This window comes from Ostrea edulis, chromosome 2, assembly GCF_947568905.1.
Source record: "Ostrea edulis chromosome 2, xbOstEdul1.1, whole genome shotgun sequence".
Lineage (NCBI taxonomy): Eukaryota > Metazoa > Mollusca > Bivalvia > Ostreida > Ostreidae > Ostrea > Ostrea edulis.
Window position 1 is genome coordinate 107,500,892 of NC_079165.1, and position 24,111 is coordinate 107,525,002.

The following is a 24,111-nucleotide window of genomic DNA, read 5'->3' on the forward strand; positions in this document are numbered from 1 at the left end:
CTGATACATCGTTTGTGTTGTCTATGAGTTTAGCGGTTCTGATACATCGTTTGTGTTGTCTATGAGTTTAGCGGTTCTGATACATCGTTTGTGTTGTCTGAGTTTGTTGTTTTAATACATCGTTTGTGTTGTCTGAGTTTAGCGGTTCTGATACATCGTTTGTGTTGTCTATGAGTTTAGCGGTTCTGATACATCGTTTGTGTTGTCTATGAGTTTAGCGGTTCTGATACATCGTTTGTGTTGTCTGAGTTTGTTGTTTTAATACATCGTTTGTGTTGTCTATGAGTTTGGTGGTTCTGATACATCGTTTGTGTTGTCTGAGTTTAGTGGTTCTGATACATCGTTTGTGTTGTCTATGAGTTTAGCGGTTCTGATACATCGTTTGTGTTGTCTGAGTTTGTTGTTTTAATACATCGTTTGTGTTGTCTGAGTTTAGCGGTTCTGATACATCGTTTGTGTTGTCTATGAGTTTAGCGGTTCTGATACATCGTTTGTGTTGTCTATGAGTTTGGTGGTTCTGATACATCGTTTGTGTTGTCTGAGTTTGTTGTTTTAATACATCGTTTGTGTTGTCTATGAGTTTAGCGGTTCTGATACATCGTTTGTGTTGTCTATGAGTTTAGCGGTTCTAATACATCGTTTGTGTTGTCTATGAGTTTAGCGGTTCTGATACATCGTTTGTGTTGTCTATGAGTTTAGCGGTTCTGATACATCGTTTGTGTTGTCTGAGTTTGTTGTTTTAATACATCGTTTGTGTTGTCTGAGTTTAGTGGTTCTGATATATCGTTTGTGTTGTCTATGAGTTTGGTGGTTCTGATACAACGTTTGTGTTGTCTATGAGCTTGGTGGTTTTAATACGCCGTTTGTGTTGTCTGAGTTTGGTGGTTTTAATAGGCTAGTTTGGTGGCTCTGATACGCTGTTGATGCTGTCGGATGTTGGTATTACCGCCCCTGTATCGCTCTAAGGAGGAATAACAGACCAAAGATGAAGTGGAGAATAAGTACAATCATATTATGAAATTTCAAATTTTCAAAATTACCTCAATTAGTGAAAAAATGCAATTTAGTAGAAAGTAATATGAATTTTTTTTAATCCTCTAGACTCGATCGCACGAACTACGATCAGTAGTCGACACGTTAACGTACTGGACTATCAAGCCAGGAGAATAGACTGACACGTTAACGTACTGGACTATCAAGCCAGGAGAATAGACTGACACGTTAACGTACTGGACTATCAAGCCAGGAGAATAGACTGACACGTTAACGTACTGGACTATCAAGCCAGGAGAATAGACTGAAAGGGAATATACATGTAATGCTGATATTTATAGTTTCATTCAAGTTTCTAAAGGAAGCCAGTCATTATGACAATGTATTATTTCTCCTTAAACAAGAATGTGTGTCGGCGCAGATACTTCCTCCGCTCCTGGAGCGTTTGGAGAATTAGATCCGCTCACATGTAGGATTTGGGCTTCCTAGCTATAATTATGAAGCGGGTAGCTCGGCGTTGTACACATTCCAGTCTGTCTGTCTATTTTTTATATTCTTCTCTCACAAGAGGGCGCGTTACACAAGCTTCACTTACACCTAATGCCTTTGTGCAAGATTCTTGTACAACTTTCAACAATGACTTCAACAAATTCCGGTTTTTATGTTTCGATTCAATTAATTGAAACTGTAGTTGTTTTAATTAGATCACGCAAATTCCTCGTTCTTTCCCTAAACTTCGGACTACATGTTCATCTTAGATGAATGCACGTTATATTCCATGTAAAAAGAAACAAACCTACGTGTCCATACAGAGAGTGCAAAGGAAGAAGAGTGATTTCTGGTAGGTCGTTAATGAGAGGTGGTATATATATGGTAGAACAAGAGGCTCAACAGGCCTTATCGGTCACCCGAGTATTAGTTAAAAGTATCACTAGTCTCAAGGGCTATGGAATCTAGAAACAATTTCCTGTTCTGAATATCTAAGATAAATTCTAATATTCAACAACAATATAAAACAAAATGTGTTTTTAAAACTTCAATGCCATAAAAAGTGCATATACTGATGAAAGGCTTTACATGATATAATATATATTTAAACATTAAACGATATGACTAATTTGGATCCATCCTAGAGTCAAAACCCTGGGGTTGCGAAATTCACCATTTTTTGTACATCCTTTTCTGCTATTCCTGAAATTTACAATTCATGTTCCCCTTGTCCCAAAGATGCTTCAAACCAAATTTGAAAAGAATTGGAATGGTACATATACATGTTACATATGAAGAAATTAAAAATGTTCTATTGTTCACACATTTCTTAACTGACCATTTTGGTCCCATCCAAATACCAAAACCCCTGTCCCTGTGATCATCAAATTTACAATTTTGGTAAAGCTCTTTCTAAATATCAACTTAGATTCAATTTAGTATCAATAGCACAAAAAGATGTTATCTAAGTGTTTTACACATAAACACTATATAGTAAGTTTGGCCTTGCCCTGGGGTCAGAACCCCTACCCCCTTTGATCATGAAAGTTCAATTTTGGTAGAGGCCTTCCCGCTCTACATCACTATGCATTTGGTTTTTCTAATACATGTGTGGATGTAGAGAAGATTTTTGAAAGTTGGTCAGTTTTTGGCAGTTTTGCCCCACCCCTAAGGTTCCAGGGGTGCAGGACTCCTGAGAGTTACAACCTATGTTCCCCCTTGTCTTAAAGATGCTTCATACCAAATTTGAAAATAATTGGAATTGTAGTTATCAAGAAGTTAAAAATATTCAATTGTTAACGTACGACAACCAATTACAATTTTTAAAAAAAACAGTCCGAAGACGGTCCCCCGGGGCTCAACAGAATCGGTGACGTTTCTCCCTCCGCGACCAATGACATCGAATGTGTGCACAGAAAAAAAATCCGATGAACCAGAATAGTAAGAGTCCTCGGATTTGTTAAAGTTATGTGACAATTCTTTATTGAGCTTCTAATCTTTAAAGTAATTTCATCCTTCCATTGGTACAAGGTAGATTTGAAAGTCGTCCGCGTAACAGTGGTACTTCATTCCATGTTGTCGAAAGATGGTTCCGATTGGTTTAGTTTAGGCCCTTGAACAGACCTTGGAGGACGCCAAAAGTAAGAACTCGCCTAGTGGATTTGACAGAGTTAATATATTCTGATTGATGTCGCTCCTAAGTAAGAATGGATCCATTTTAAGGCACTACCTGTTATTCCATAAGCTGTATCGGGTCTATCAAGTAAGATGCTATGGTCAATCACATCATGTGTCTTAAGTTGTATATTCCGACTTAAGTAGTTCAACCCTCATGTGACGTCATAAGATTTTGCAAAATCAATATTTCATTTAGATTTATGCATAATATTGCCATACATTTTGTTGGAGTCTTTTTCAATGGTTATTGTAAAGAAACGGTTTCATAAAATTATTATGAATACTATTAGTATTATATCATTTAGCCTGTTTTTGTGAAACGTTGATGGATAATTATGTTTAAGTATGTCTCGTATCTTAAGAGTGTGATGACCTATATATTTTATTTGATAATATAATTGAAATAAATACACGTTTTAAACTTTAATCAGATATTAGGCAAAGAAGCGTAACTCTCACAATCAATAAATTACACGGTTTTGACATTATCCCGTGAAGACCTATTCTGACACTTTCCCCTTTCTATTCCGGTATACACTGTATATAAATTGCGCAAGCGCTAATTACTAGTCCTTGGACGAAAAAAAATCCCCCCTCCCCCACCAATAGATACACGTATACCATTCTTGTCGTGTTTTGTTGAGTCTCATTTTTGTGTATTTTAAGATTCACATTGACCACTCGTCTCTACTCCCTGCCTTCACTAATTTACAAGATTTACCATCTGTCCACTGTCCTCAATCGCCCAATTGTGCCAAGGTGTGTGGCCAGTAATTGCGCTTATTGACGTTGGTTGGTTGATATCGAATATACCGATACGCACATTGAGTGATTGATCGACAGATTGATTGAAACATTGATTATGATCGATTGGAAATATGGATCGACTGAAATATGGATCGATTGTCGATACTAAATTGTAGATCATGCATTTCATCTTATTATACACAATACCAATATTTATGTATCGATATGAACATTGGAAATGTTTTATTAAGTAAAGTCATGACAAAGACTGTTGGGTATTACTGTACGTGTTGGGACTTTTCCGCATTAATGGATGAATAATACATGTTACCTTCACAAAAATAAGTAAATTTTCCTTTTTTTTTTTTAAAGATATACCCAATATTTTGTCCAAACGAGCTGGCCTGAAAAATAGTACCGTAAGTCAAGTCAAACTAGTCTGATAAAACGTTAATTTGCACTCCAAACGGGCTGGAGGAAAACGGTAATTTGCACTCCAAACGGGCTGACTAAACGGTAATTTGCACTCCAAACGGGCTGACTAAACGGCAATTTAAATTCCAAACGGGCTGACAAAATGTAATTTGCACTCCAAACGGGCTGACAATACGAGAATTTGTACTCAAAACAAGCTCGCAATATGAACTCAAAAATGGGTTTTAAAAACCACGGAAATAGGAACATTAAATGGTCTGACAAAACGGTGATTTAAACTTCAAGCAGGAGCACACATCTAGATAGCGGGGCTGTGTTCTATGAAAAAGTGATCAGTAATAACCTCACATTCTTAAACCACGACTGCTTTATTCCTTTTGGACCTCACTCTCAACAAATTCTCACTTTTATTAAAACATTCTTTATTATTTTAAAAAGAATTCTCAACAACAAACAATACTTAAAAATGAAAGTACGCAGAAATAATGAAATCACTTGTAACTAACACTAAATGAAGTAAATTTTAAAAAAAATTACAATCCTGGTCTTGCACACCAGCATTTTGCATTTGTAACTAAAAAATTTACAATCCTCCTAAAATTTACAATCCTCGACTTAAAAACACCGGCATTTATAACTAAACAAGAGTACCGCAAACAGTACATAATACGCCCGTGAAAATGCTTAAATAGGGTGTTTTTCTTCAGCCATAAATTTCTGAACTTTGCTTCAGGTAGTATCAGCCATCATCAGACTGTGACACACTTTCTTTGCATTGTATGAATAAAGTGTCTTAGCTTAAAACTGTGACAGGAAGTAGATAGACAAACCAAGAGTTCTGTGTGTAAAATATTTCCCCAAATTCAACCAAGTTCAACAACCTGTAAATATTCAAAATGTAAAAGAAAATTAAAATTTATTAAGAATCAAAATCCTTGCACCATGCATCTTCAAGTTATTCACAACTATCTTAGTTTCTAAACTGTGAGGAGTTATAAGGACAAACCATGTCCTTCATTTGATATAATATTTCCTTAAAATGTACTGTGTTCAACAACCAGTAATTTTCTTTAAAATTGAAGAAAATCAAAATCCTTGCCACATGCACACCTTCAATACCCATATAAACACCCTGTAAAATAAGAAGGTTCTCACTTGAAAACTGTGGGAGGATTTCATTGAACAAATCATGTACTCTCTTTGTAATATTTTTCCTACTCTCTTTGTAACATTTTCTCAAAACGGATGAAGTTCAACAGCCTGTAATTTTGTCAAAACTTGAAAAAAAATCAAAATCCTTGCCACATGCACATCTTCGATATCCATACAAACACTCTGTAAAACAAGATGGTCCTCACTTGAAAATTGTGGGAGGAGTTTGCTGGACAAATTATGTACCCTCCAAATAACAAAAAAAAAAATCAAATAAAGGGGCAAAACTTCTGCAAGTCGTCAAAATAGATCAAATTTGCAACATGATCTAGGGTGATCCATAAAGAAGCTACATAGCAAGTTTCAGCTTGATATGTGACAGAGAAATGAAATTAGAAACAGAAAACCCCGAACAGACAGATGGATGGGCATAAGACATTACTGTACCATGATATGTCCGTCTAAAGACAGGTATATAAAAATTACAATCAGATAACAAACTGACACATTTTATTTGTGCAATACAATTTAAAAAACCTTTAAGAATACAATCTACCTCAGTTCAAATGACAGCTTCATAAAAACAAGATGTACTGTGAGCAATGCTCACTAAGAATACCCCCGCTTACCCAAATCTCCCAAAAAGTGTTGTTAATAGGTATAAATTACCTCTTTCCTGAGTGTAAAAATATGGTATGCCTTTGTAGAAGAAAATGGAAGATATAGTCTGAACACAAATCCATGGCATAAACCTTTAATTTTGACCTTGAGATCAAAGGTCAAGATCATAAAGGGGTCATGAATGTACATGACACATAGTATCATGGTGATACATCCATGTCTTATGGTATGACTATGTCAAAACCCTATAATCAATTTTGACCTTGAGGTTAAAGTTCAAGGTCATATAGAGGTCATGAAGGTACTTGACACATCATCTCATGGTGATACACTCATGTGTCAAATATGGTATGCCTATGTCAAAGAACAAAGAAGTTATGGCCCTGACACGAATCCATTGTAAAAGCCTTTAATTTTGACCTTGAGGTCAAGGTCATATGGAGGTCATGAAGGTATATGACACATCATCTCATGGTGATACACTCATGTGTCAAATATGGTATGCCTATGTCAAAGAACAAAGAAGTTATGGCCCTGACATGAATCCATTGTAAAAACCTTTAATTTTGACCTAGAGGTCAAGGTCATATGGAGGTCATGAAGGTACTTGACACATCATCTCATGGTGATACACTCATGTGTCAAATATGGTATTCCTATGTCAAAGAACAAAGAAGTTATGGCCCGGACACGAATCCATTGTAAAATACCTTTAATTTTCACCTTAAGGTCAAGGTCATATAGAGGTCATGAAGGTACCCGACACATCGTCTCATGGTGATCCACCTGTGTGCCAAATATGGTATGCCTATGTCAAAGAACAAAGAAGTTATGGCCCAGACACGAATCTGGAGACAGACAGACGGACGGACAGACAGACGGACAGACAGACAGAGTGATTCCTATATACCCCCCAGAACTTCGTTCGGGGGGTATAATGACCTTCATGTTACGTGGATGCAGGTTGGGACAAAAATCTAAAATATACACATTTCCTTTGTGGAAGTCACATGTGGAACCCCAATCTGGTGCTGGCAATTTACATCGACTTCTATCCTTCAGATAGAGAGTGCGACTTTCTTTGAAGACTGACTACAGAATGAAATGCTCCACCAGCCCCCTGCACTGTCTACAATGTTTTCATGCAGGTTAGCTAAATAGCCTTACTGACAGGACTTATAGTGGGTTACGATAACGGTACTGTAGTGTACTATTAATAACTACTAACAGTGTACTCTTAATAACTACTAACAGTGTACTCTTAATAACTACTAACAGTGTACTATTAATAACTACTAACAGTGTACTATTATTAATTAGTACTATTAAGTCTGGGGTTCCCAGATTCTGCAATTGACCCCCATACAGAAGGTGGATCATTTTCAACTTTCTTGTAAAACATGTCAACAAGAACGAAATTCTGTAATTTTGTCACTAAAAATTGAATTCAATGAAAATTGCTTTACATCATATATTTCAGTAATAACACCAGTATATGATTCTTCCAAATCCTTTTTAACCTCACCAACAGGCACATGAATAGGTAATTTTGGTGATTAAATAATTTTGTCTTGCAAGACAATAATTCTTCCTCATATATTTCTTAACACTAAAAGCCGTTATATCTAATGTAATTTTATTAGGTTTCTCTTGTTTTTGTACAAAATAAATGTTTTCATTAGTAATTTTAAAATATATATTCCTACGTCATTGAGAGATTTTGAGAGAGAAATGGTTGCCTCACTTTCACAGCTAATGCCCCTTTAAGTATTCTTTAAAACCTTTCCTAATAATAAAGAATACTTTGTGAAGTGTGAATGATTGTGATTTCGAGTCACGGACACATCACCATAGTTACATACATTAAAATAAAATTTAAAAGTGAATCACAAATCAAGTACATCTGTATTTCCCTGAGTATGTTGCTAGTCAACACTATCGTGATTTTAAACTTGTCTTTCTAAAATAAAACGTTTTACACAATCGTCTTGTAGAACACAGTTGAAGAACACAACGAGTTTATAAAACGGAGGTATCAGCCGTCCATTTTACACAATCGTCTTGTAGAACACAGTTGGAGAACACAATATAAGACAGGAATCAGTCGTCCGTTTCTACTTGTTGCAGTAGAACTTTCAGTTCTGCCTTTAATTGGTTTATCTTACTTCGAAATTCCTCCTCCTCATCAAGAATAATCAGATGCCTCAACTCCTGTGAGGAACAGAAGAAATATTTCATAACTTCAAAGGATACAAACATTTATGGATTTGATACTAATTTTTGTTTTCTTCAATAAATTCTGCTTATTCCACTGATATCTTTGGAGCGTTGATGAGTGTGAGCATTTGTATACTGACCTGGATAGACAACGCAGTCGTGTGCGATCCGAACCTATAGTAGCAGTCTTCCTCTGGGACCACAGTGTACAGGGCGCCTTTGGGCGGGGTTAGGACGATCTCTGTCAGATAGAAGTAATTTTTATTTTATAGAAATTTGAATCGGATCCTTTGTACATGCAAGAAATGTACACATCTAAAAAAAATTCTTAAAAATACATGTACAGACAGCCGATCGTCTGGTTGAATGAAACTACTGATCTTCATGTGTGTGCTTACTCGGATTTGTATTAGGTTTTTAAATAGGCATAGGTAATGGGGATTTCAGTTATATTCCCAGTGAACTTACTTTGTATAAAAGAAATATTTTTAAAGCTTTTTTCTTTCTTTCTCTTTTTAAACTTTGTTAAACTTTTGACCCCTATTGTGGTCCTAATACAATCGCAGTGGCCTCGATTTGAACAAAACTCAAACTAATACAGTATAACGAGTTTGTCTATCTAGTATACAGTATAGGGAGTTTGTCTATCTAGTATACAGTATAGGGAGTTTGTCTATCTAGTATAGAGTATAAGGGTTTGTCTATCTAGTATACAGTATAAGGAGTCTGTTTATCTAGTATACAGTATAGGGAGTTTGTCTATCTAGTATACAGTATAAGGAGTTTGTCTATCTAGTATACAGTATAGGGAGTTTGTCTATCTAGTATACAGTATAAGGGTTTGTCTATCTAGTATACAGTATAGGGAGTTTGTCTATCTAGTATACAGTATAGGGAGTTTGTCTATCTAGTATACAGTATAAGGGTTTGTCTATCTAGTATACAGTATAGGGAGTTTGTCTATCTAATATACAGTATAGGGAGTTTGTCTATCTAGTATACAGTATAAGGGTTTGTCTATCTAGTATACAGTATAAGGAGTCTGTTTATCTAGTATACAGTATAGGGAGTTTGTCTATCTAGTATACAGTATAAGGAGTTTGTCTATCTAGTATACAGTATAGGGAGTTTGTCTATCTAGTATACAGTATAGGGAGTTTGTCTATCTAGTATACAGTATAAGGGTTTGTCTATCTAGTATACAGTATAGGGAGTTTGTCTATCTAGTATATAGTATAGGGAGTTTGTCTATCTAGTATACAGTATAAGGAGTTTGTCTATCTAGTATACAGTATAGGGAGTTTGTCTATCTAGTATACAGTATAGGGAGTTTGTCTATCTAGTATACAGTATAGGGAGTTTGTCTATCTAGTATACAGTATAAGGGTTTGTCTATCTAGTATACAGTATAGGGAGTTTGTCTATCTAGTATACAGTATAAGGAGTTTGTCTATCTAGTATACAGTATAAGGGTTTGTCTATCTAGTATACAGTATAGGGAGTTTGTCTATCTAGTATACAGTATAGGGAGTTTGTGTATCTAGTATACAGTATAAGGGTTTGTCTATCTAGTATACAGTATAGGGAGTTTGTGTATCTAGTATACAGTATAGGGAGTCTGTCTATCTAGTATACAGTATAGGGAGTTTGTCTATCTAGTATACAGTATAACGGTTTGTCTATCTAGTATACAGTATAGGGAGTTTGTCTATCTAGTATACAGTATAAGGAGTTTGTCTATCTAGTATACAGTATAAGGGTTTGTCTATCTAGTATACAGTATAGGGAGTTTGTCTATCTAGTATACAGTATAGGGAGTTTGTCTATCTAGTATACAGTATAGGGAGTTTGTCTATCTAGTATACAGTATAAGGAGTTTGTCTATCTAGTATACAGTATAGGGAGTTTGTCTATCTAGTATACAGTATAAGGGTTTGTCTATCTAGTATACAGTATAAGGGTTTGTCTATCTAGTATACAGTATAGGGAGTTTGTCTATCTAGTATACAGTATAGGGAGTTTGTCTATCTAGTATACAGTATAAGGGTTTGTCTATCTAGTATACAGTATAGGGAGTTTGTCTATCTAGTATACATTATAGGGAGTTTGTCTATCTAGTATACAGTATAAGGGTTTGTCTATCTAGTATACAGTATAGGGAGTTTGTCTATCTAATATACAGTATAAGGAGTTTGTCTATCTAGTATACAGTATAAGGGTTTGTCTATCTAGTATACAGTATAGGGAGTTTGTCTATCTAGTATACAGTATAGGGAGTTTGTCTATCTAGTATACAGTATAAGGGTTTGTCTATCTAGTATACAGTATAGGGAGTTTGTCTATCTAGTATACAGTATAAGGGTTTGTCTATCTAGCATACAGTATAGGGAGTTTGTCTATCTAGTATACAGTATAAGGGTTTGTCTATCTAGTATACAGTATTAGGGTTTGTCTATCTAGTATACAGTATAGGGAGTTTGTCTATCTAGTATACAGTATAAGGAGTTTGTCTATCTAGTATACAGTATAAGGGTTTGTCTATCTAGTATACAGTATAGAGAGTTTGTCTATCTAGTATACAGTATAGGGAGTTTGTCTATCTAGTATACAGTGTAGGGAGTCTGTCTATCTAGTATACAGTATAGGGAGTTTGTCTATCTAGTATACAGTATAAGGAGTTTGTCTATCTAGTATACAGTATAAGGAGTCTGTTTATCTAGTATACAGTATAGGGAGTTTGTCTATCTAGTATACAGTATAGGGAGTTTGTGTATCTAGTATACAGTATAAGGGTTTGTCTATCTAGTATACAGTATAAGGAGTCTGTTTATCTAGTATACAGTATAAGGAGTTTGTCTATCTAGTATACAGTATAAGGAGTCTGTTTATCTAGTATACAGTATAGGGAGTTTGTCTATCTAGTATACAGTATAGGGAGTTTGTCTATCTAGTATACAGTATAGGGAGTTTGTCTATCTAGTATACAGTATAAGGGTTTGTCTATCTAGTATACAGTATAAGGGTTTGTCTATCTAGTATACAGTATAGGGAGTTTGTCTATCTAGTATACAGTATAAGGGTTTGTCTATCTAGTATACAGTATAGGGAGTTTGTCTATCTAGTATACAGTATAGGGAGTTTGTGTATCTAGTATACAGTATAGGGAGTTTGTCTATCTAGTATACAGTATAGGGAGTTTGTCTATCTAGTATACAGTATAAGGGTTTGTCTATCTAGTATACAGTATAAGGGTTTGTCTATCTAGTATACAGTATAGGGAGTTTGTCTATCTAGTATACAGTATAAGGGTTTGTCTATCTAGTATACAGTATAGGGAGTTTGTCTATCTAGTATACAGTATAGGGAGTTTGTCTATCTAGTATACAGTATAAGGGTTTGTCTATCTAGTATACAGTATAAGGGTTTGTCTATCTAGTATACAGTATAGGGAGTTTGTCTATCTAGTATACAGTATAGGAAGTTTGTCTATCTAGTATACAGTATAAGGAGTTTGTCTATCTAGTATACAGTATAAGGGTTTGTCTATCTAGTATACAGTATAGGGAGTTTGTCTATCCAGTATACAGTATAAGGAGTTTGTCTATCTAGTATACAGTATAAGGGTTTGTCTATCTAGTATACAGTATAGGGAGTTTGTCTATCTAGTATACAGTATAAGGGTTTGTCTATCTAGTATACAGTATAAGGGTTTGTCTATCTAGTATACAGTATAGGGAGTTTGTCTATCTAGTATACAGTATAGGGAGTTTGTCTATCTAGTATACAGTATAAGGGTTTGTCTATCTAGTATACAGTATAGGGAGTTTGTCTATCTAGTATACAGTATAGGGAGTTTGTCTATCTAGTATACAGTATAAGGGTTTGTCTATCTAGTGTACAGTATAAGGGTTTGTCTATCTAGTATACAGTATAGGGAGTCTGTCTATCTAGTATACAGTATAGGGAGTTTGTCTATCTAGTATACAGTATAAGGAGTTTGTCTATCTAGTATACAGTATAAGGGTTTGTCTATCTAGTATACAGTATAGGGAGTCTGTCTATCTAGTATACAGTATAGGGAGTTTGTCTATCTAGTATACAGTATAGGGAGTTTGTCTATCTAGTATACAGTATAGGGAGTTTGTCTATCTAGTATACAGTATAAGGGTTTGTCTATCTAGTATACAGTATAGGGAGTTTGTCTATCTAGTATACAGTATAGAAAGTTTGTCTATCTAGTATACAGTATAAGGGTTTGTCTATCTAGTATACAGTATAGGGAGTTTGTCTATCTAGTATACAGTATAAGGAGTTTGTCTATCTAGTATACAGTATAAGGGTTTGTCTATCTAGTATACAGTATAAGGGTTTGTCTATCTAGTATACAGTATAAGGAGTTTGTCTATCTAGTATACAGTATAAGGGTTTGTCTATCTAGTATACAGTATAAGGGTTTGTCTATCTAGTATACAGTATAAGGAGTCTGTTTATCTAGTATACAGTATAGGGAGTTTGTCTATCTAGTATACAGTATAAGGGTTTGTCTATCTAGTATACAGTATAGGGAGTTTGTCTATCTAGTATACAGTATAAGGAGTTTGTCTATCTAGTATACAGTATAAGGAGTTTGTCTATCTAGTATACAGTATAAGGGTTTGTCTATCTAGTATACAGTATAGGGAGTTTGTCTATCTAGTATACAGTATAAGGGTTTGTCTATCTAGTATACAGTATAAGGGTTTGTCTATCTAGTATACAGTATAAGGAGTTTGTCTATCTAGTATACAGTATAGGGAGTTTGTCTATCTAGTATACAGTATAGGGAGTTTGTCTATCTAGTATACAGTATAGGGAGGTTGTCTATCTAGTATACAGTATAAGGAGGTTGTCTATCTAGTATACAGTATAGGGAGTTTGTCTATCTAGTATACAGTATAGGGAGTTTGTCTATCTAGTATACAGTATAGGGAGTTTGTCTATCTAGTATACAGTATAAGGAGTTTGTCTATCTAGTATACAGTATAAGGGTTTGTCTATCTAGTATACAGTATAAGGGTTTGTCTATCTAGTATACAGTATAAGGAGTCTGTTTATCTAGTATACAGTATAGGGAGTTTGTCTATCTAGTATACAGTATAAGGAGTTTGTCTATCTAGTATACAGTATAGGGAGTTTGTCTATCTAGTATACAGTATAGGGAGTTTGTCTATCTAGTATACAGTATAAGGGTTTGTCTATCTAGTATACAGTATAGGGAGTTTGTCTATCTAGTATATAGTATAGGGAGTTTGTCTATCTAGTATACAGTATAAGGAGTTTGTCTATCTAGTATACAGTATAGGGAGTTTGTCTATCTAGTATACAGTATAGGGAGTTTGTCTATCTAGTATACAGTATAGGGAGTTTGTCTATCTAGTATACAGTATAAGGGTTTGTCTATCTAGTATACAGTATAGGGAGTTTGTCTATCTAGTATACAGTATAAGGAGTTTGTCTATCTAGTATACAGTATAAGGGTTTGTCTATCTAGTATACAGTATAGGGAGTTTGTCTATCTAGTATACAGTATAGGGAGTTTGTGTATCTAGTATACAGTATAAGGGTTTGTCTATCTAGTATACAGTATAGGGAGTTTGTGTATCTAGTATACAGTATAGGGAGTCTGTCTATCTAGTATACAGTATAGGGAGTTTGTCTATCTAGTATACAGTATAACGGTTTGTCTATCTAGTATACAGTATAGGGAGTTTGTCTATCTAGTATACAGTATAAGGAGTTTGTCTATCTAGTATACAGTATAAGGGTTTGTCTATCTAGTATACAGTATAGGGAGTTTGTCTATCTAGTATACAGTATAGGGAGTTTGTCTATCTAGTATACAGTATAGGGAGTTTGTCTATCTAGTATACAGTATAAGGAGTTTGTCTATCTAGTATACAGTATAGGGAGTTTGTCTATCTAGTATACAGTATAAGGGTTTGTCTATCTAGTATACAGTATAAGGGTTTGTCTATCTAGTATACAGTATAGGGAGTTTGTCTATCTAGTATACAGTATAGGGAGTTTGTCTATCTAGTATACAGTATAAGGGTTTGTCTATCTAGTATACAGTATAGGGAGTTTGTCTATCTAGTATACATTATAGGGAGTTTGTCTATCTAGTATACAGTATAAGGGTTTGTCTATCTAGTATACAGTATAGGGAGTTTGTCTATCTAATATACAGTATAAGGAGTTTGTCTATCTAGTATACAGTATAAGGGTTTGTCTATCTAGTATACAGTATAGGGAGTTTGTCTATCTAGTATACAGTATAGGGAGTTTGTCTATCTAGTATACAGTATAAGGGTTTGTCTATCTAGTATACAGTATAGGGAGTTTGTCTATCTAGTATACAGTATAAGGAGTTTGTCTATCTAGTATACAGTATAGGGAGTTTGTCTATCTAGTATACAGTATAAGGGTTTGTCTATCTAGCATACAGTATAGGGAGTTTGTCTATCTAGTATACAGTATAAGGGTTTGTCTATCTAGTATACAGTATTAGGGTTTGTCTATCTAGTATACAGTATAGGGAGTTTGTCTATCTAGTATACAGTATAAGGAGTTTGTCTATCTAGTATACAGTATAAGGGTTTGTCTATCTAGTATACAGTATAGAGAGTTTGTCTATCTAGTATACAGTATAGGGAGTTTGTGTATCTAGTATACAGTGTAGGGAGTCTGTCTATCTAGTATACAGTATAGGGAGTTTGTCTATCTAGTATACAGTATAAGGAGTTTGTCTATCTAGTATACAGTATAAGGAGTCTGTTTATCTAGTATACAGTATAGGGAGTTTGTCTATCTAGTATACAGTATAGGGAGTTTGTGTATCTAGTATACAGTATAAGGGTTTGTCTATCTAGTATACAGTATAAGGAGTCTGTTTATCTAGTATACAGTATAAGGAGTTTGTCTATCTAGTATACAGTATAAGGAGTCTGTTTATCTAGTATACAGTATAGGGAGTTTGTCTATCTAGTATACAGTATAGGGAGTTTGTCTATCTAGTATACAGTATAGGGAGTTTGTCTATCTAGTATACAGTATAAGGGTTTGTCTATCTAGTATACAGTATAAGGGTTTGTCTATCTAGTATACAGTATAGGGAGTTTGTCTATCTAGTATACAGTATAAGGGTTTGTCTATCTAGTATACAGTATAGGGAGTTTGTCTATCTAGTATACAGTATAGGGAGTTTGTGTATCTAGTATACAGTATAGGGAGTTTGTCTATCTAGTATACAGTATAGGGAGTTTGTCTATCTAGTATACAGTATAAGGGTTTGTCTATCTAGTATACAGTATAAGGGTTTGTCTATCTAGTATACAGTATAGGGAGTTTGTCTATCTAGTATACAGTATAAGGGTTTGTCTATCTAGTATACAGTATAGGGAGTTTGTCTATCTAGTATACAGTATAGGGAGTTTGTCTATCTAGTATACAGTATAAGGGTTTGTCTATCTAGTATACAGTATAAGGGTTTGTCTATCTAGTATACAGTATAGGGAGTTTGTCTATCTAGTATACAGTATAGGAAGTTTGTCTATCTAGTATACAGTATAAGGAGTTTGTCTATCTAGTATACAGTATAAGGGTTTGTCTATCTAGTATACAGTATAGGGAGTTTGTCTATCCAGTATACAGTATAAGGAGTTTGTCTATCTAGTATACAGTATAAGGGTTTGTCTATCTAGTATACAGTATAGGGAGTTTGTCTATCTAGTATACAGTATAAGGGTTTGTCTATCTAGTATACAGTATAAGGGTTTGTCTATCTAGTATACAGTATAGGGAGTTTGTCTATCTAGTATACAGTATAGGGAGTTTGTCTATCTAGTATACAGTATAAGGGTTTGTCTATCTAGTATACAGTATAGGGAGTTTGTCTATCTAGTATACAGTATAGGGAGTTTGTCTATCTAGTATACAGTATAAGGGTTTGTCTATCTAGTGTACAGTATAAGGGTTTGTCTATCTAGTATACAGTATAGGGAGTCTGTCTATCTAGTATACAGTATAGGGAGTTTGTCTATCTAGTATACAGTATAAGGAGTTTGTCTATCTAGTATACAGTATAAGGGTTTGTCTATCTAGTATACAGTATAGGGAGTCTGTCTATCTAGTATACAGTATAGGGAGTTTGTCTATCTAGTATACAGTATAGGGAGTTTGTCTATCTAGTATACAGTATAGGGAGTTTGTCTATCTAGTATACAGTATAAGGGTTTGTCTATCTAGTATACAGTATAGGGAGTTTGTCTATCTAGTATACAGTATAGAAAGTTTGTCTATCTAGTATACAGTATAAGGGTTTGTCTATCTAGTATACAGTATAGGGAGTTTGTCTATCTAGTATACAGTATAAGGAGTTTGTCTATCTAGTATACAGTATAAGGGTTTGTCTATCTAGTATACAGTATAAGGGTTTGTCTATCTAGTATACAGTATAAGGAGTTTGTCTATCTAGTTTACAGTATAAGGGTTTGTCTATCTAGTATACAGTATAAGGGTTTGTCTATCTAGTATACAGTATAAGGAGTCTGTTTATCTAGTATACAGTATAGGGAGTTTGTCTATCTAGTATACAGTATAAGGGTTTGTCTATCTAGTATACAGTATAGGGAGTTTGTCTATCTAGTATACAGTATAAGGAGTTTGTCTATCTAGTATACAGTATAAGGAGTTTGTCTATCTAGTATACAGTATAAGGGTTTGTCTATCTAGTATACAGTATAGGGAGTTTGTCTATCTAGTATACAGTATAAGGGTTTGTCTATCTAGTATACAGTATAAGGGTTTGTCTATCTAGTATACAGTATAAGGAGTTTGTCTATCTAGTATACAGTATAGGGAGTTTGTCTATCTAGTATACAGTATAGGGAGTTTGTCTATCTAGTATACAGTATAACGGTTTGTCTATCTAGTATACAGTATAGGGAGTTTGTCTATCCAGTATACATTATAAGGAGTTTGTCTATCTAGTATACAGTATAAGGGTTTGTCTATCTAGTATACAGTATAGGGAGTTTGTCTATCTAGTATACAGTATAGGGAGTTTGTCTATCTAGTATACAGTATAGGGAGTTTGTCTATCTAGTATACAGTATAAGGAGTTTGTCTATCTAGTATACAGTATAGGGAGTTTGTCTATCTAGTATACAGTATAAGGGTTTGTCTATCTAGTATACAGTATAAGGGTTTGTCTATCTAGTATACAGTATAGGGAGTTTGTCTATCTAGTATACAGTATAGGGAGTTTGTCTATCTAGTATACAGTATAAGGGTTTGTCTATCTAGTATACAGTATAGGGAGTTTGTCTATCTAGTATACAGTATAGGGAGTTTGTCTATCTAGTATACAGTATAAGGGTTTGTCTATCTAGTATACAGTATAGGGAGTTTGTCTATCTAGTATACAGTATAAGGAGTTTGTCTATCTAGTATACAGTATAAGGGTTTGTCTATCTAGTATACAGTATAGGAAGTTTGTCTATCTAGTATACAGTATAGGGAGTTTGTCTATCTAGTATACAGTATAATGGTTTGTCTATCTAGTATACAGTATAGGGAGTTTGTCTATCTAGTATACAGTACAAGGAGTTTGTCTATCTAGTATACAGTATAGGGAGTTTGTCTATCTAGTATACAGTATAAGGGTTTGTCTATCTAGCATACAGTATAGGGAGTTTGTCTATCTAGTATACAGTATAAGGGTTTGTCTATCTAGTATACAGTATAAGGGTTTGTCTATCTAGTATACAGTATAGGGAGTTTGTCTATCTAGTATACAGTATAAGGAGTTTGTCTATCTAGTATGCAGTATAAGGGTTTGTCTATCTAGTATACAGTATAGAGAGTTTGTCTATCTAGTATACAGTATAGGGAGTTTGTGTATCTAGTATACAGTATAGGGAGTCTGTCTATCTAGTATACAGTATAGGGAGTTTGTCTATCTAGTATACAGTATAAGGAGTTTGTCTATCTAGTATACAGTATAAGGAGTCTGTTTATCTAGTATACAGTATAGGGAGTTTGTCTATCTAGTATACAGTATAGGGAGTTTGTGTATCTAGTATACAGTATAAGGGTTTGTCTATCTAGTATACAGTATAAGGAGTCTGTTTATCTAGTATACAGTATAAGGAGTTTGTCTATCTAGTATACAGTATAAGGAGTCTGTTTATCTAGTATACAGTATAGGGAGTTTGTCTATCTAGTATACAGTATAGGGAGTTTGTCTATCTAGTATACAGTATAGGGAGTTTGTCTATCTAGTATACAGTATAAGGGTTTGTCTATCTAGTATACAGTATAAGGGTTTGTCTATCTAGTATACAGTATAGGGAGTTTGTCTATCTAGTATACAGTATAAGGGTTTGTCTATCTAGTATACAGTATAGGGAGTTTGTCTATCTAGTATACAGTATAGGGAGTTTGTGTATCTAGTATACAGTATAGGGAGTTTGTCTATCTAGTATACAGTATAGGGAGTTTGTCTATCTAGTATACAGTATAAGGGTTTGCCTATCTAGTATACAGTATAAGGGTTTGTCTATCTAGTATACAGTATAGGGAGTTTGTCTATCTAGTATACAGTATAAGGGTTTGTCTATCTAGTATACAGTATAGGGAGTTTGTCTATCTAGTATACAGTATAAGGAGTCTGTTTATCTAGTATACAGTATAGGGAGTTTGTCTATCTAGTATACAGTATAAGGAGTTTGTCTATCTAGTATACAGTATAAGGAGTTTGTCTATCTAGTATACAGTATAAGGGTTTGTCTATCTAGTATACAGTATAGGGAGTTTGTCTATCTAGTATACAGTATAAGGGTTTGTCTATCTAGTATACAGTATAAGGGTTTGTCTATCTAGTATACAGTATAAGGAGTTTGTCTATCTAGTATACAGTATAGGGAGTTTGTCTATCTAGTATACAGTATAGGGAGTTTGTCTATCTAGTATACAGTATAAGGAGGTTGTCTATCTAGTATACAGTATAAGGGTTTGTCTATCTAGTATACAGTATAGGGAGTTTGTCTATCTAGTATACAGTATAGGGAGTTTGTGTATCTAGTATACAGTATAAGGGTTTGTCTATCTAGTATACAGTATAGGGAGTTTGTGTATCTAGTATACAGTATAGGGAGTCTGTCTATCTAGTATACAGTATAGGGAGTTTGTCTATCTAGTATACAGTATAACGGTTTGTCTATCTAGTATACAGTATAGGGAGTTTGTCTATCCAGTATACAGTATAAGGAGTTTGTCTATTTAGTATACAGTATAAGGGTTTGTCTATCTAGTATACAGTATAGGGAGTTTGTCTATCTAGTATACAGTATAGGGAGTTTGTCTATCTAGTATACAGTATAGGGAGTTTGTCTATCTAGTATACAGTATAAGGAGTTTGTCTATCTAGTATACAGTATAGGGAGTTTGTCTATCTAGTATACAGTATAAGGGTTTGTCTATCTAGTATACAGTATAAGGGTTTGTCTATCTAGTATACAGTATAGGGAGTTTGTCTATCTAGTATACAGTATAGGGAGTTTGTCTATCTAGTATACAGTATAAGGGTTTGTCTATCTAGTATACAGTATAGGGAGTTTGTCTATCTAGTATACATTATAGGGAGTTTGTCTATCTAGTATACAGTATAAGGGTTTGTCTATCTAGTATACAGTATAGGGAGTTTGTCTATCTAGTATACAGTATAAGGAGTTTGTCTATCTAGTATACAGTATAAGGGTTTGTCTATCTAGTATACAGTATAGGAAGTTTGTCTATCTAGTATACAGTATAGGGAGTTTGTCTATCTAGTATACAGTATAAGGGTTTGTCTATCTAGTATACAGTATAGGGAGTTTGTCTATCTAGTATACAGTATAAGGAATTTGTCTATCTAGTATACAGTATAGGGAGTTTGTCTATCTAGTATACAGTATAAGGGTTAGTCTATCTAGCATACAGTATAGGGAGTTTGTCTATCTAGTATACAGTATAAGGGTTTGTCTATCTAGTATACAGTATAAGGGTTTGTCTATCTAGTATACAGTATAGGGAGTTTGTCTATCTAGTATACAGTATAAGGAGTTTGTCTATCTAGTATACAGTATAAGGGTTTGCCTATCTAGTATACAGTATAGAGAGTTTGTCTATCTAGTATACAGTATAGGGAGTTTGTGTATCTAGTATACAGTATAGGGAGTCTGTCTATCTAGTATACAGTATAGGGAGTTTGTCTATCTAGTATACAGTATAAGGAGTTTGTCTATCTAGTATACAGTATAAGGAGTCTGTTTATCTAGTATACAGTATAGGGAGTTTGTCTATCTAGTATACAGTATAGGGAGTTTGTGTATCTAGTATACAGTATAAGGGTTTGTCTATCTAGTATACAGTATAAGGAGTCTGTTTATCTAGTATACAGTATAAGGAGTTTGTCTATCTAGCATACAGTATAAGGAGTCTGTTTATCTAGTATACAGTATAGGGAGTTTGTCTATCTAGTATACAGTATAGGGAGTTTGTCTATCTAGTATACAGTATAGGGAGTTTGTCTATCTAGTATACAGTATAAGGGTTTGTCTATCTAGTATACAGTATAAGGGTTTGTCTATCTAGTATACAGTATAGGGAGTTTGTCTATCTAGTATACAGTATAAGGGTTTGTCTATCTAGTATACAGTATAGGGAGTTTGTCTATCTAGTATACAGTATAGGGAGTTTGTCTATCTAGTATACAGTATAAGGGTTTGTCTATCTAGTATACAGTATAGGGAGTTTGTCTATCTAGTATACAGTATAAGGGTTTGCCTATCTAGTATACAGTATAAGGGTTTGTCTATCTAGTATACAGTATAGGGAGTTTGTCTATCTAGTATACAGTATAAGGAGTTTGTCTATCTAGTATACAGTATAAGGGTTTGTCTATCTAGTATACAGTATAGGGAGTCTGTCTATCTAGTATACAGTATAGGGAGTTTGTCTATCTAGTATACAGTATAAGGAGTTAGTCTATCTAGTATACAGTATAAGGGTTTGTCTATCTAGTATACAGTATAGGGAGTCTGTCTATCTAGTATACAGTATAGGGAGTTTGTCTATCTAGTATACAGTATAGGGAGTTTGTCTATCTAGTATACAGTATAGGGAGTTTGTCTATCTAGTATACAGTATAAGGGTTTGTCTATCTAGTATACAGTATAGGGAGTTTGTCTATCTAGTATACAGTATAGGGAGTTTGTCTATCTAGTATACAGTATAAGGGTTTGTCTATCTAGTATACAGTATAGGGAGTTTGTCTATCTAGTATACAGTATAAGGAGTTTGTCTATCTAGTATACAGTATAAGGGTTTGTCTATCTAGTATACAGTATAAGGGTTTGTCTATCTAGTATACAGTATAAGGAGTTTGTCTATCTAGTATACAGTATAAGGGTTTGTCTATCTAGTATACAGTATAGGGAGTCTGTCTATCTAGTATACAGTATAAGGAGTCTGTTTATCTAGTATACAGTATAGGGAGTTTGTCTATCTAGTATACAGTATAAGGGTTTGTCTATCTAGTATACAGTATAGGGAGTTTGTCTATCTAGTATACAGTATAAGGAGTCTGTTTATCTAGTATACAGTATAGGGAGTTTGTCTATCTAGTATACAGTATAAGGAGTCTGTTTATCTAGTATACAGTATAAGGAGTTTGTCTATCTAGTATACAGTATGGGGAGTTTGTCTATCTAGTATACAGTATAGGGAGTCTGTCTATCTAGTATACAGTATAGGGAGTTTGTCTATCTAGTATACAGTATAGGGAGTCTGTCTATCTAGTATACAGTATAAGGAGTTTGCCTATCTAGTATACAGTATAGGGAGTTTGTCTATCTAGTATACAGTATAAGGGTTTGTCTATCTAGTATACAGTATAAGGAGTTTGTCTATCCAGTATACAGTATAGGGAGTTTGTCTATCTAGTATACAGTATAGGGAGTTTGTCTATCTAGTATACAGTATAAGGAGTTTGTGTATCTAGTATACAGTATAGGGAGTTTGTCTATCTAGTATACAGTATAAGGGTTTGTCTATCTAGTATACAGTATAGGGAGTTTGTGTATCTAGTATACAGTATAGGGAGTTTGTGTATCTAGTATACAGTATAGGGAGTCTGTCTATCTAGTATACAGTATAGGGAGTTTGTCTATCTAGTATACAGTATAAGGAGTTTGTCTATCTAGTATACAGTATAGGGAGTTTGTCTATCTAGTATACAGTATAGGGAGTTTGTCTATCTAGTATACAGTATAAGGGTTTGTCTATCTAGTATACAGTATAAGGGTTTGTCTATCTAGTATACAGTATAGGGAGTTTGTCTATCTAGTATACAGTATAGGGAGTTTGTCTATCTAGTATACAGTATAAGGAGTTTGTCTATCTAGTATACAGTATAAGGGTTTGTCTATCTAGTATACAGTATGGGGAGTTTGTCTATCCAGTATACAGTATAAGGAGTTTGTCTATCTAGTATACAGTATAAGGGTTTGTCTATCTAGTATACAGTATAGGGAGTTTGTCTATCTAGTATACAGTATAAGGGTTTGTCTATCTAGTATACAGTATAAGGGTTTGTCTATCTAGTATACAGTATAAGGAGTTTGTCTATCTAGTATACAGTATAGGGAGTTTGTCTATCTAGTATACAGTATAGGGAGTTTGTCTATCTAGTATACAGTATAAGGAGGTTGTCTATCTAGTATACAGTATAAGGGTTTGTCTATCTAGTATACAGTATAAGGGTTTGTCTATCTAGTATACAGTATAGGGAGTCTGTCTATCTAGTATACAGTATAGGGAGTTTGTCTATCTAGTATACAGTATAAGGAGTTTGTCTATCTAGTATACAGTATAAGGGTTTGTCTATCTAGTATACAGTATAGGGAGTCTGTCTATCTAGTATACAGTATAGGGAGTTTGTCTATCTAGTATACAGTATAGGGAGTTTGTCTATCTAGTATACAGTATAGGGAGTTTGTCTATCCAGTATACAGTATAAGGAGTTTGTCTATCTAGTATACAGTATAAGGGTTTGTCTATCTAGTATACAGTATAGGGAGTTTGTCTATCTAGTATACAGTATAAGGGTTTGTCTATCTAGTATACAGTATAGGGAGTTTGTCTATCTAGTATACAGTATAAGGGTTTGTCTATCTAGTATACAGTATAAGGGTTTGTCTATCTAGTATACAGTATAGGGAGTTTGTCTATCTAGTATACAGTATAGGGAGTTTGTCTATCTAGTATACAGTATAAGGGTTTGTCTATCTAGTATACAGTATAGGGAGTTTGTCTATCTAGTATACAGTATAGGGAGTTTGTCTATCTAGTATACAGTATAAGGGTTTGTCTATCTAGTATACAGTATAAGGGTTTGTCTATCTAGTATACAGTATAGGGAGTCTGTCTATCTAGTATACAGTATAGGGAGTTTGTCTATCTAGTATACAGTATAAGGAGTTTGTCTATCTAGTATACAGTATAAGGGTTTGTCTATCTAGTATACAGTATAGGGAGTCTGTCTATCTAGTATACAGTATAGGGAGTTTGTCTATCTAGTATACAGTATAGGGAGTTTGTCTATCTAGTATACAGTATAGGGAGTTTGTCTATCTAGTATACAGTATAAGGGTTTGTCTATCTAGTATACAGTATAGGGAGTTTGTCTATCTAGTATACAGT

General features: G+C 34.3%; 1 protein-coding gene across 2 annotated transcripts in view; it reads right to left on the minus strand.

Annotated features, from left to right (window-relative positions):
• Nucleotides 1-4,746: 4,746 nt before the first annotated feature.
• LOC125681583 (uncharacterized) overlaps nucleotides 4,747-24,111 on the minus strand; it is a 50,342-nt gene continuing 30,977 nt past the window's right edge. For both annotated transcript variants that reach the window (XM_056156001.1, XM_056156002.1), the window contains exons 13-14: nucleotides 8,472-8,572; nucleotides 4,747-8,325 (exon numbers count right to left, since the gene is read on the minus strand). In XM_056156001.1, coding sequence (XP_056011976.1) covers nucleotides 8,215-8,325; nucleotides 8,472-8,572 — 212 coding nt within the window. In that variant the 3' untranslated portion in view covers nucleotides 4,747-8,214. The remainder of the gene's footprint in view (nucleotides 8,326-8,471; nucleotides 8,573-24,111) is intronic.